The sequence below is a fragment of the Oncorhynchus clarkii genome, chromosome 6 (genome assembly GCF_045791955.1).
Source record: "Oncorhynchus clarkii lewisi isolate Uvic-CL-2024 chromosome 6, UVic_Ocla_1.0, whole genome shotgun sequence".
Lineage (NCBI taxonomy): Eukaryota > Metazoa > Chordata > Actinopteri > Salmoniformes > Salmonidae > Oncorhynchus > Oncorhynchus clarkii.
In genome coordinates this window covers 30,943,672-30,957,675 of record NC_092152.1, presented here as the reverse complement: position 1 = coordinate 30,957,675, position 14,004 = coordinate 30,943,672, and the positions used below count along the sequence as shown (strand labels likewise).

Here is a 14,004-nt window from a genome sequence, read left to right as displayed (position 1 = left end):
CATGGTATCATGTTGGAGTGGCAGGTAGCCTAGGTTGCTAGATTGAATCCCTGAGCTGACACGGTAAAGATCTGTCGTTCTGCCCCTGAACAGGCAGTTAACCCACTGTTCCCAGGTGTCATTCTAAATAAGCATTTGTTCTTAACTTACTTGCCAAGTTAAAAAAGAACAAGATGAAACAAGCCACCTACGATTCCTCACATGACAGCTTATTGTAATTGTTGCTAGCTGTCTGGTCATCCAGAATCCCCAAAACACTTATTACCCCCAAATAACCTTATTACGGAAGTCGGAAGTGAAAAAACAACATATGATGGCGATATTCAAGTGGGTGGGAACGAACGAAGCCAGGACAAATTAAACACACTTTGCCACGGTAAGCTGTCTGTCGATGTTATGTTCCGTTTTACTCTGTGTCGTGTCTAATTTTAACTTCAGTAGGTACGTTAATTCTGTGCTGTTGGATTTGAAAATAGTTCGATAGATTAAGAGCTTAACTATCCCGGCAAATGCTTCCTTAAGCCCCTACATTAGAAGGTCATTTCTTTTGCCAGACTGCAGAGCATCAGCTAGCTAGCTAGTTGTACAGTCGTTGAGCATCAGGTTCATTCAGCAAACAAACATGGAGTGGGCTAATCAATTATGCGTGAGTGATCAATCGAAGTTAGAAAGATAACTATTTTTAAAATCAAATTTGTGCCATTACATTTGTCTTGATACAAATTAGCTTTTGAGGTGAATGAGAGCAGAGCCGAGGTAATGCTAACCATTCTGGCAAGCTAGCTAAATGTTGGCTAATGTTAGTAATCACAATGAGGAAGTGTGAAAATGTGTAACTAGTTAGTTATGATGATCATATTTTGCAAGGGCTTTTAACATTGTACATTATCCACATAAGTAGCTAATTTACAGGGTATTTCAATATGTTCTTATGGCCCCGGGTTAATTAAACTAGCATTGGTTGTAGCTAAGCAGCTAGCGTGCCATCTAGCTAACATTATTAGCAACCTAGTTAGTTAATAACAATCGGTCAAACGCTTGATTTTGACAGCTGTCGAATGGCTCCTGTTCGCTGTCAGATGCCACGCATTGTTTGTCAGTCTCAGCTCCTTTACTAAACCTTTGAAAACTAGCTAACTAGTTGTTAAAAAATAGTGATTCATTTACAGCAACTTGTATCTTTGGTGAATAACTGACTTAATGCTAACGTTCGATGCAAAGGCAGTCTGTGTTGAGGCAACATTTGCATTATGACAGCTGGCTGTTGACTGCCAGTTATTGCCATAACACAGCAATTAGGCCTTACTGTGAGCATACTCAGTTCATATATTTGTTCCCAAAGGGCCACAGATCTGGTGGTCATGATGCTGTACTAACACAGTTCCTACACCATTTTATTCATGCACCTCAAACTATAACATTTTAGCTAACATTACTCTATCATGGTTTGACCTACATCTAATCTCAGAGTAGTGACTTTTAGTCCCAGGGAATTTGGGGGTCCTGTCAAATGAACCACCACCACCACCACACAGCACTGCAATTTAGAAACTTGTCCAGCCAGTGACAGGGAGGTGGGCAGCAACATTTTTCTTCCACCTGTCATTGTTCTCTTTGCCCATCCAGACGGCCTCTCAACAGGCATTGTGCTCTCTGCATTATCACTGTGGGAGCAGGGTGTGATAACATGGTTGTAGTAGTGGCATTTATTTTATTTTATTGTTCATACAGTCTAAGTCTACATTGATGTCTATAGAGCTACCTTGTGCAGAAAAAAAAGTATTAATACTGGGTGTTAATGATGATGGATGAAATGGATTCAATGCACTGACTGCTACAGCACCATTCATTTCGCATCAACATGTGAGACACATTGCCAAAACTCATCATATTGTTCTAAAGTTGGGGGTGTTCAGTGAAATAAGAGACATGCTTTTGTTTTCAGAGCGTTTTTACTTTCAAAGCCTGCTACTTTCAGTGTTGCTTTTTAGTATAGAGTAGTGTTTCTTTTGTTTTTTTGGGAAGACCTTTCACAAAGGATAAAGTGGAATTCAACAACAGGAAATGGATAGTGCTGTGCGCTGCAGGGCTGCAGACTGAGATTCTGTAGACCCCAGAGGACACCATCAGTCAGGCTGGCTGATTGAGTATGTGCTGTTATTTAGTCGACCAATGTGTTTTTACACATTGTCCATTGTTATTTCATAGAAAAACATCACAGCCAAGTGTCCAAGTGATGGAAGAAAGAACGTCCTCCTATTTTGCCTACACTTGCACTTTTACAGTTTCCTGTCTCCTTTGTGGATCCCTCTCCTTTTAGGAAAAAAATACTTCAGTGCTTGTTTTTCTCTTTTTCTTTCTCTCTTTTTCCCTTGCAGGAGAACCGACAATTTGGATCCAAGATGACGGACTCCAAGTATTTCACCACTACAAAGAAAGGTCTTATAACTTATTACTTTCCGAAGTGAATTTCAATTTGGCCTATTTATTGTTAACCTTTATTCAGAGCTCAGCTTTAGGCTACTCTTGTCATATTAGTCATGAGTCATGACTTGTTTTTAGGCACTAATCCAAATGTTGTGTAATCAGAGACCTAGAAAATGTTATAGGAAAAAAAAATGGCTCCCAACCACAAACTGTTTAAACAGTTCTATGTCAACCAAATCTCTATAATAATAAATGTGTTAATGTTGTGACTGGTTATATGCAGGGTACCCTACAGTGGCTGGTTATATACACCAGTCTTGATCTGCTGCATTATGCATGACTACTCCACGTACACACACTTCTGCGATCTGTTATGTTCCGTTTTCATGTGTGCGCAGGAGAGATCTTTGAGCTGAAAGCTGAGCTGAACAGCGATAAGAAGGAGAAGAAGAAGGAGGCTGTGAAGAAGGTCATTGCCTCCATGACCGTTGGGAAAGATGTCAGGTGAATCCTGTTAGAATATGTCAGAAACCCATGGTGAAAAGATGTGCTATAACATTGTCCATTGCCACCCTCAGATGGCACTGTGTTATCTCTGAGAATGTGGTCAATTGTTATGCCCATCCTGACTCTGCTCCCACATAGAGATCCTATAATTCACTAGTAGCTGATTTCATAGACCCTCATGATCTATGTCTCCCCCTACCCCAGTGCCCTGTTTCCAGATGTGGTGAACTGCATGCAGACTGACAACCTGGAGCTGAAGAAGCTAGTCTACCTGTACCTGATGAACTATGCCAAGAGCCAGCCAGACATGGCCATCATGGCTGTCAACACCTTCGTCAAGGTAAAGCACAAAACCAGGGCAGGTCCGACAAACAGTACTGACCTATTGCTCTAAAAGGTTTTCTCACTGTCTGTTAAGTTAAAGGATTGGTAGTGACATCTCAATACTCCTCAGTGTGTGAAAACTAACATAGAGACTCTCCTCCCCCTTCAGGACTGTGAGGACCCTAACCCCCTGATCCGGGCCCTGGCTGTGCGTACTATGGGCTGCATCCGTGTGGACAAGATCACTGAGTACCTGTGTGAGCCTCTGAGAAAATGTCTGAAGGACGAGGACCCCTACGTGAGGAAGACTGCAGCTGTGTGTGTGGCCAAGCTCCATGACATCAACGCCCAGCTGGTGGAGGACCAGGGCTTCCTAGACACCCTCAAGGACCTCATCTCTGACTCCAACCCTATGGTGAGGCTCCCATGGCAGGGTGACTAGCCTGCTAGACTACCTGACCTTGGGTTAGACTACTGGCTCTAGGGCTAAAGTCCTACTTTTCAAGAATGAGAGGTTACATTAAGTCATTTAGCATACGTTCTTATTCAGAGTGACTTGCAGTAGCTCTTAAAACACGGTTCAGTTAATTTCAGTTCACAATTAACATTTTGAAGTTAGAGGGGACCATAACAATTAAAGGAGTGTCTGTATGTCCCTTTTGTTGTAGACAATTGTAAGCATTGCATATATTCATGCCACAGATTCGAGTGAATTACAGATTAGTTAGAAATGTCACACAGTGGACATGCAAAGAAGGGGTCGGGCGATAGTACACAGCGTTTGGCCAATCTACTGCTGCCCCGCCAGCTCAAACTGGACCGACGTTAGTCTGGTGTCTCTCAAACAAGTCTTTGATCCCCCCCAATCCAACGCTGCTGCTCCTTGTTGAGAGTTGCTCGCAAGCTCTCTCAGCACTCTCTGAGGCAGGCCTCAGGCAAGAAGGACCTCACCCTCTTCTGGTCTTCGCCCCACCGGGGCAAGGATTGTGATGAATTGTGAGCTCCGTAAACAGCGTCCGGTCAATCCGCTGCTGCTTCTTGAGTTGCATGCCAGTTCTCTGGAATCAGCAGCTCAGAACTTTGAGGCAGGTCTTGGGGGCAGGAAGAACATTGCCCTCTTCTGCTGATATTTGTCCTCACTGGTGCAAGGACAGAAGCCTGGGGTGGATACAAGAGGGGCCTGGTGTGGATCACAGGGGCCTGGGGTAGATCACCAGAGACAGTGCTGAAAGGGTCCTGTAATGCTCTCTGTGACGTAAACAATGGTCAGATGTGGGGGAAGTGTCATGGCCGCCATTCACTGTTTGGCAATGAATGACTTCTGTTAACCTAGTGGGCTGCAATGAGATATGTGCTCTTGCAGTCTAACTTGCTGACTTTCTGGCCCTCTCTTTCTCTTTCAGGTGGTTGCAAATGCTGTGGCAGCCCTGTCTGAGATTGCAGAGTCCCACCCCAACAGCAACCTGCTGGACCTGAACCCCCAGTCCATCAACAAGCTGCTGACGGCCCTCAACGAGTGCACCGAGTGGGGTCAGATCTTCATTCTGGACTGCCTGGCCAACTACACCCCTCGCGATGACCGCGAGTCCCAGAGGTCAGAAAGCACCGGATGCCTCCTAGTTTATTGCTTTATCTGACACACTGATTCTCCCTGTCAGTGTCCATGACCATCTGCTGTATATTAAGTGTACATTTCCCCACTCTCTCTTCCCCTCTAGTTGTACTCGTCTCATCTCTGTCCTCCCCTCCCTCTCTCATTCTGTAGTATCTGTGAGCGGGTGACCCCCCGTCTGTCCCATGCCAACTCTGCGGTGGTGCTGTCGGCGGTCAAGGTGCTGATGAAGTTCATGGAGATGCTTCCTAAGGACCTGGACTACTATGGCACCCTGCTGAAGAAGCTGGCCCCGCCCCTGGTCACCCTGCTGTCTGCAGAGCCCGAGCTGCAGTACGTGGCCCTGAGGAACATCAACCTCATCGTACAGAAACGGTAGGAGGGATAGAGGGACTACCAACAGAAATGAGTGTCGCAGCTTAATACAGCTATTCAGTGTGTGTGCTGTCCTAATAGCACTCTCGTCCCTATATCAGGGCTCTCTAACCCTGTTCCTGGAGAGCTACCCTCCTGTAGGTTTTCACTAAAACCCCAGTTGTAACTAACCTGATTCTGCTTATCAACCAACTATTAGAATCAGGTGCGCTAAATAAGGGTTGGAATGAAAACCTATAGGACAGTAGCTCTCCAGGAACAGGGTTGGAGAACCTTGCCCTATATAGTGCACATATTTTGACCTGGGCCCTGGTCCAAGGTAGTGCACTATATATGGAATAGAGTGACATTTGGGATGTTACCAGTGATTCCTCGGCACATTAAATAGTTTGGATGTGTTGGCTGTATTCTGCTAATTCCACCGTTATTGAACTGACAAATAAATGTTCTGTTGATGGCAATCATACATTTTTCTCTGTGCAGCCCAGAGATTCTGAAGCATGAGATGAAGGTGTTCTTTGTGAAGTACAACGACCCCATCTACGTCAAGCTGGAGAAACTGGACATCATGATCCGCCTGGCATCTCAAGCTAACATTGCCCAGGTGACCCACACACACACTACTGTTACAGTTAGAACCTTTAGAAGCCATGATTTTTTTTTTAATAAAAAAAAAAAAAGTAATCATTTGGGAAGAAACCTGGACAAGCAGTAATGTGATTCCTAGACAAGATGAAAGCCAGTATCAGTGACCACATGCTGGTGTTTTTTTTAGGTGCTGGCAGAGCTGAAGGAGTATGCCACTGAGGTGGATGTGGACTTTGTGCGGAAGGCAGTCCGAGCCATCGGCCGCTGTGCCATCAAAGTGGAGGTGAGAGAGGGAAAGGAGTTGTAGCTGTACAGTCGTGACCAAAAGTTTTGAGAATGACACAAATATTAATTTTCACAGTCTGCTGCCTCAGTTTGTGTGATGGCAATTTGTATATACTCCAGAATGTTATGAAGAGTGATCAGATGAATTGCAATTAATTGCAAAGTCTTTCTTTGCCATGCAAATTCATTGAATCCCCAAAAAACATTTCAGCCCTGCCACAAAAGGTCAAGCTGACATCATGTTAGTGATTCTCTTGTTAACACAGGTGTGAGTGTTGATGAGGACAAGGCTGGAGATCACTCTGTCATGCGGATTGAATTTGAAAAACAGACTGGAAGCTTCAATAGGAGGGTGGTGCTTGGAATCATTGTTCTTCCTCTGTCAACCATGGTACCTGCAAGGGAACATGTGCCGTCATCATTGCTTTGCACAAAAAGGGCTTCACAGGCAAGGATATTGCTGCCAGTAAGATTGCACTTAAATCAACCATTTATCGGATCATCAAGAACTTCAAGGAGAGCGGTTCAATTGTTGTGAAGAAGGCTTCAGGTCGCCCAAGAAAGTCCAGCAAGCGCCAGGACTGTCTCCTAAAGTTGATTCAGCTGCGTGATCGGGGCACCACCAGTACAGAGCTTGCTCAGGAATGGCAGCAGGCAGGTGTGAGTGCATCTGCACGCACAGTGAGGCGAAGACTTTTGGAGGATGACCTGGTGTCAAGAAGGGCATCAAAGAAGCCACTTCTCTCCAGGAATAACATCAGGGACAGACTGATATTCTGCAAAAGGTACAGTGATTGGACTGCTGAGGACTGAGGGGAAAGTCCTTTTCTCTGATGAATCCCCTTTCCGATTGTTTGGGGCATCCGGAAAAAAGCTTGTCCTGAGAAGACAAGGTGAGCGCTACCATCAGTCCTGTATCATGCTAACAGTAAAGCATTCTGAGACCATTCATGTGTGGGGATGCTCCTCAGCCAAGGGAGTGGGCTCACTCACAATTTTGACCTAAGAACACAGCCATGAATAAAGAATGGTACCAACACATCCTCCGAGAGCAACTTCTCCCAACCATCCAGGAACAGTTTGGTGACGAACAATGCCTTTTCCAGTATGGTGGAGCACCTTGCCATAAGGCAAAAGTGATAGCTAAGTGGCTTGGGGAACAAAACATCGCTATTTTGGGTCCATGGCAAGGAAACTCCCCAGACCTTAATCCCATTGAGAACTTGTGGTCAATCCTCAAGAGGCGGGTGGTTAAACAAAAACCCACAAATTCTGACAAACTCCAAGCATTGATTATGCAAGAATGGGCTGCCATCAGTCAGGATGTGGCCCAGAAGTTAATTGACAGCATGCCAGTGGCGGATTGCAGAGGTCTTGAAAAAGAAGGGTCAACACTGCAAATATTGACTCTTTGCATCAACTTCATGTAATTGTCAATAAAAGCCTTTGACACTCATGAAATGCTTGTAATTATACTTCACTATTCCATAGTAACATCTGACAATATCTATAGACACTGAAGCAGCAAATTTAGGAAATTAATATTTGTCATTTTCAACTTTTGGCCACGACTGTACACAGGTCATATACATAATGTTTTAAAGTCCTATACAGCAAACCCTCATGTTAACTGTACTGTTTTACTGCTAGCCTAATGCATGTGTGTCATGGGTTTACTGTGCAGCATGTGCAGTATATATGTCTTTGAAATGTTGGGGCTTTTTCATGCTTGTGATGACCAAGCCAGATGACTGTCACCATAAATATTGAAAGCCTGAATAATGCCGATTTTGGTAGGGTCTCTCTGGCCTGCTCTGTGTTTGGCTGACAGCATCTGTCTGTCTGTCAGCAATCAGCGGAGCGCTGTGTGAGCACCCTGCTGGACCTCATCCAGACCAAGGTCAACTATGTGGTGCAGGAGGCCATCGTGGTCATCAAGGACATCTTCCGCAAGTACCCAAACAAGTAGGTCACCTGTTGATGGTCAGGTCCAGGCCTGGTTATTACACAGTGTCGCATCCCAAATGGCACCCAATTCACTATATAGTATGCTACTTTTGATCCGGGCCCATAGGGCTCGCAATCCTTATAACCCAGTTAGTGTTTGGTTTTCCTATGAATGGATCCTCAAATCGTTTCACAATTATAAGGCGAAATGAATGACTGATGGAAGAGGCACTGCGTATATCACAACTGAGTTAATCAGTGAAGGAGTCTAACCAGCACTTACAGATGTAAGAAGGGGAGTGTTATTTTTCTGTGTGCAAGATTTTTACTGGGAAACCATTCCAACCGTCAAGATAGGCTGTTGAGATCTGACAGGCAATCTATCTCATTAATGTTTAAGGCAACCAGAAGTATAGCGATGGACTAAACCAGCCATGGACAATTTTGAGGGAGATTGATATTCAATGAGTCATACAGAGGTTGTATTACACCTCAGCAGAGATTGCCATGCTTGTTAAAATGGTCTATGGTCTCTCCTGTTGTCACTTAAGACAAGCATAGCGTACTAGCGCTAGCAAATGCATTTATACTCGCACATAGCCGCACCCACACACACTACTGGAGCCCTGTCTGTTCCGGCTCACTGCCACCCAGATCACATCTTGGCCTGAGAGGTAGCGAGAAAGCTCATTACTCTGACAGCGGGTTTTCTGCTTGGCTTTCATCGTGAAAGGCATGAAAATGAGCTTTTGGGCCAAATGAAGACTCCTCTAACCTCTCTCACTCATAGATATGCAAGGTGTCAGTCCGCAGTGCGTAGCGCTGAATCCTTGCCCCTGACAACGCCCAGGCAGCCCCAGGCAGAGCCTGACCCCTACTCTATCAAGGCTCAGTAGGCTGGATCCATGTGCCACATAGACAGACAGACAGACAGACAGACAAACCTCCTACCCACTTGAAACCCAGTCCATGTCGCCCTGCACCTACTTAACTTACTGGACTGCTGTTTACTGAACATGACCTCACAGCCACGAGTCACTCATTGAACCTGCATTACTCTGTAATTAAGTTTGTTAGCTGTTGCTGTATATTCCGACATTTTATTTCTGCCAGGAAATGGATGATTGCATACTGTTTGGTAACTCTTTTCTTGGTCTTTTTAGGTGTTGGGTAGTGAATCATGGTAATTTATTGTAAAGACATTCTGTTCCCTTTTTTTTCCCTCTTTTTCTTTCTCCTCCAGCAAAAAAGTGATGCAGAAAATAACAGTTCATCCAGCATGAAGTTTAGTAATTGTGCTCGCAAGAAAGCCCACAAAATATTTTATAATACAGGGGCACAGAGTTAAACAAAAAAAAGTCCTAGAATTTAGTGAAGTGAAGATTCAGAGGCTGTGAAATGTTTGTCTTTGCAACAGATTCTATTGCCATGCCCTTGGCTCGCATTACTGCTCCAGCACATCCTGTTCAGATGCTGTGTTGGCATTTATGCTAATACCATTCTCGAGGAATGCTGCAGAGTCGATAACATTTTATATTCAACTGACAACAGTTGATAAATATGGTAAAATGAGAAAAAATGACTGCAAACCTATTTCCCATTTGAAAATGTTTTTCCGTCTGTGACTTGGTATTGACTTGGTATTGAGTCATTAGTTCCTAACCATGGTCTGTTCCCAGGTATGAGAGTGTGATCGCCACGCTGTGTGAGAACCTGGACTCCCTGGATGAGCCGGAGGCGCGGGCAGCCATGATCTGGATCGTAGGAGAGTATGCTGAGAGGATCGACAACGCTGACGAACTGCTGGAGAGCTTTCTGGAGGGCTTCCACGACGAGAGCACCCAGGTCTGACTCACTCACACATGGGATACGTCCCAAATGGCACCCTATTCCCTAATATAGTGCACTATTAGCCCTGGTCTCAAGTAGTGCACTACATAGGGAATAGGGTGCCATTTGGGATGCTAACAATATGCTGTTTACTGCTCACTCCAAACAGGCTTCAATGGAACCATTCTGTGCATACTGGGAGATATTGGGGGGGCTGCATTTAGTAGCCTATAGCAAGAGAAGGTAGCCCTATACTTGACTGGCTGACTTTGAAAAAGAGGGGCTGCTGTAGTCTCACAGGTTAACTGCTGTTTTAGCTCTCAAGAGGCAACAACAGCAGCTCTATGAAGATGCTGACTGGTTGGTTATGGCACGCTTAAAGGCAGTGCTTGTGAAAGAGCATTGATTTACTTTAAGAATTCAAGCTGTTTTTGATGAAGTTAGGAAAAACTGTAGACTCGTGGAGAGACATTTTAAGTACCTAGTCTTTGTTTCCTATAAACGTCATCTTCTATCCAGTCTCTCGATGATGTTAATAATGGAAAAAACATGACACTTTAATAGCAATTGAAGTCTGTAGTGTTTCCTCCTTGAAGCGGTTGGTATTATATCCTCCTCTGTGGATCCATGTATCTAGAGTATTCTGCACATGTTTTGCTTCGGGATTAGCTCTGCTTGTTTGGAAACCACATGCTAAGCCATAGATTAATTAATTCTGCTCCATTTTAGCAGGACAGATTTAGACATAGTATTGATGCATTGGAGAGAGATTTTTGTTCAGGCTGTTTAATTTTTTTTCAGTATAAAACGCTACATGCCGAACTCTTTGTAGAGTACGTGTTTAGTTGGAAGTGTTGTGCAAATGCTGTTTAGTACATACTGCTTTTTTGTACTGCATGTATGTAAACAAAGCAAAAAAAGAAACGTCCTCTCACTGTCAACTCTGTTTATTTTCAGCAAACTTAACGTGTATATATTTGAATAAACATAAGATTCAACAACTGAGACAAACTGAACAAGTTCCACAGACATGTTACTAACATAAATTGAATGTGTCCCTTAACAAAGGGGGGATCAAAATCTAAAGTAGCAGTCTGTATCTGGTGTGGCCACCAGCTGCATTAAGTACTGCAGTGCATCTCCTCCTCACGGACTACACCAGATTTGCCAGTTCTTGCTGTGAGATGTTACCTTACCCTTCCACCAAGGCACCTGCAAGTTCCCAGACATTTCTGGGGGGAATGGCCCTAGCCCTCACCCTCCGATCCAACAGGTCCCAGACGTGCTCAATGGGATTGAGATCCGGGCTCTTCGCTGGCCATGGCAGAACACTGATATTCCTGTCTTGCAGGAAATCACGCACAGAACGAGCAGTATGGCTGGTGGCATTGTCATGCTGGAGGGTCATGTCAGGATGAGCCTGCAGGAAGGGGTACCACATGAGGGAGGATGTCTTCCCTGTAACGCACAGCGTTGAGATTGCCTGCAATGACAACAAGCTCAGTCCGATGATGCTGTGACACACCGCCCCAGACCATGACGGACCCTCTACCTACAAATCGATCCCTCTCCAGAGTACAGGCCTCGGTGTAACGCTCATTCCTTTGAAGAATAAACGCAAATCTGACCACCACCCCTGGTGAGACAAAACTGCGACTTGTCAGTGAAGAGCACTTTTTGCCAGTCATACAACAGGCCTACAAAGCCCTCAGTCCAGCCTCTCTCAGCCTATTGCGGTACTGTGCATTCCTGGTGTAACTCGGACAGTTGTTGTTGCCATCCTGTACCTGTCCCGCAGGTGTGATGTTCGGATGTACCGATCCTGTGCAGGTGTTACACGTGGTCTGCCACTGTGAGGACGATCAGCTGTCTGTCCTGTCTTCCGGTAGCGCTGTCTTAGGCATCTCACAGTACGGACATTACAATTTATTGCTCTGGCCACATCTGCAGTCCTCATGCCTCCTTGCAGCATGCCTAAGGCTCGTTCACACAGATAAGCAGGGCATCTTTATTTTGGTGTTTTTCAGTCAGTAGAAAGGCCTCTTTAGTGTCCTAAGTTTTCATAACTGTGACCTTAATTGCCTACCGCTTGTAAGCTGTTAGTGTCTTAACAACCGTTCCACAGGTGCATGTTCATTAATTGTTTATGGTTCATTGAACAAGCATGGGAAAACATGTTTAAACCCTTTACAGTGAAGATTTGAAGTTATTTGGATTTTTACAAATTATCTTTGAAATACAGGGTCCTGAAAAAGGGCTGTTAATTGTTTTTCTGAGTTTATGTATGTACAGTTGAAGTCGGGAGTTTACATACACTTAGGTTGGAGTCATTAAAACTAGTTTTTCAACCACTCCACAGATTTCTTGTTAACAAACTATAGTTTTGGCAAGTCTGTTAGGAATTCTACTTTGTGCATGACAAGTCATTTTTCCAACAATTGTTTACAGACAGATTATTTCACTTATAATTCAGCTTGGAAAATTCCAGAAAATGATGTCAGGGCTTTAGAAGCTTCTGATAGGCTAATTGATGTCATTTGAGTCAATTGGAGGTGTACCTGTGGATGTATTTCAAGGCCTACCTTCAAACTCTGTGCCTCTTTGCTTGACATCATGGTTAAATCAAAATAAATCAGCCAAGACCTCAGAAGAAGAAAAAAAATGTAGACCTCCAAGTCTGGTTCATCCATGGGAGCAATTTCCAAATGCCTGAAGGTACCACGTTCATCTGTACAAACAATAGTATGCAAGTATAAACACCATGGGACCACGAAGCCGTCATACCGCTCAGGAAGCTCTGTCTCATAGAGATTAATGTACTTTGGTGCGAAAAGTCGATCCCAGAACAACAGCAAAGGATCTTGTGAAGATGCTGGAGGAAACTGGTACAAATGTATCTATATCCACAGTAAAATGAGTCATATCGACGTAACCTGAAAGGCCGCTCGGCAAGGAAGAAGCCACGGCTCCAAAACCGCCATAAGTGCCAGACTACCGTTTGCAACTGCACATCTGGACAAAGATAGTACTTTTTGGAGAAATGTCTGCTGGTCTGATGAAACAAAAAATAGAACTGTTTGGCCATAATGACCATCGTTATGTTTGGAGGTTAAAGGGGGAGGCTTGCAAGCTGAAGAATACCATCCCAACCGTGAAGCACGGGGGTGGCAGCATCATGTTGTGGGGGTGCTTTGCTGCAGGAGGGACTGGTGCACTTCACAAAATAGATAGCTTCATGAGGATGTACAATTTATGTGGATATATTGAAGCAACATCTCAAGACATCAGGCAGGAAGATAAAGCTTGGTCACAAATGGATCTTCCAAATGGACAATGACCCCAAGCATACTTCCAAAGTTGTGGCAAAATGGCTTAAGGACAACAAAGTCAAGGTATTGGAGTGGCCATCACAAAGCCCTGACATCAACCCTATAGAAAAGTTGTGGGCAGAACTGAAAAAGTGTGTGTGAGCAAGGAGGCCTACAGACCTGACTCAGTTACAACAGCTCTGTCAGGAGGAATGGGCCAAAATTCACCCAACTTATTTTGGGAAGCTTGTAGAAGGCTACCCGAAACGTTTGACCCAAGTTAAATAATTTAAAGGCAATGCTACCAAATTACTAATTGAGTGTATGTAAACTTCTGACCCACTGGGAATGTGATGAAAGAAATAGAAGCTGAAATAAATAATTCTCTACTATTATTCTGACATTTCTCATTCTTAAAATAAAGTGGTGATCCTAACTGACCTAAGACAGGGAATTTCTACAAGGATTAAATGTCAGGAATTGTGAAAAACTGTATTAAATGTGTTTGTCTAAAGTGTATGTAAACTTCTGACTTCAACTGTAGCTGTAAGCTGAGTTGATGTGAGTTGTATGTATGTATGTATGTATGTATGAGTGGGTTATAGCTGGTCTCGTCTGCTCTGGTTTCCCAGGTGCAACTGCAGCTGCTGACAGCCATAGTGAAGCTGTTCCTGAAGAAACCCACTGAGACTCAGGAGCTGGTGCAGCAGGTGCTGAGCCTGGCCACACAGGTGAGTGTCCCGGGGTGTACACACACACACAGTCAACAGCAGGGATCTAATCAGCCACAGTCTCACACCA

General features: G+C 44.3%; 1 protein-coding gene across 5 annotated transcripts in view; it reads left to right on the top strand.

The window, feature by feature from the left end:
• Nucleotides 1-297: 297 nt before the first annotated feature.
• LOC139410948 (AP-1 complex subunit beta-1-like) overlaps nucleotides 298-14,004 on the top strand; it is a 54,905-nt gene continuing 41,198 nt past the window's right edge. For 2 of the 5 annotated variants that reach the window (XM_071156644.1, XM_071156641.1), the window contains exons 1-12: nucleotides 298-376; nucleotides 2,379-2,439; nucleotides 2,826-2,931; nucleotides 3,139-3,274; nucleotides 3,428-3,673; nucleotides 4,662-4,852; nucleotides 5,024-5,245; nucleotides 5,729-5,849; nucleotides 6,021-6,116; nucleotides 7,968-8,083; nucleotides 9,745-9,910; nucleotides 13,836-13,934. In XM_071156644.1, the coding sequence (XP_071012745.1) occupies nucleotides 2,403-2,439; nucleotides 2,826-2,931; nucleotides 3,139-3,274; nucleotides 3,428-3,673; nucleotides 4,662-4,852; nucleotides 5,024-5,245; nucleotides 5,729-5,849; nucleotides 6,021-6,116; nucleotides 7,968-8,083; nucleotides 9,745-9,910; nucleotides 13,836-13,934 (1,536 nt within the window). In that variant the 5' untranslated portion in view covers nucleotides 298-376; nucleotides 2,379-2,402. Of the gene's footprint in view, nucleotides 377-517; nucleotides 647-2,378; nucleotides 2,440-2,825; nucleotides 2,932-3,138; nucleotides 3,275-3,427; nucleotides 3,674-4,661; nucleotides 4,853-5,023; nucleotides 5,246-5,728; nucleotides 5,850-6,020; nucleotides 6,117-7,967; nucleotides 8,084-9,744; nucleotides 9,911-13,835; nucleotides 13,935-14,004 lie in introns of those variants that run through there. The other 3 variants (XM_071156642.1, XM_071156639.1, XM_071156643.1) reach the window with 2 other exon arrangements.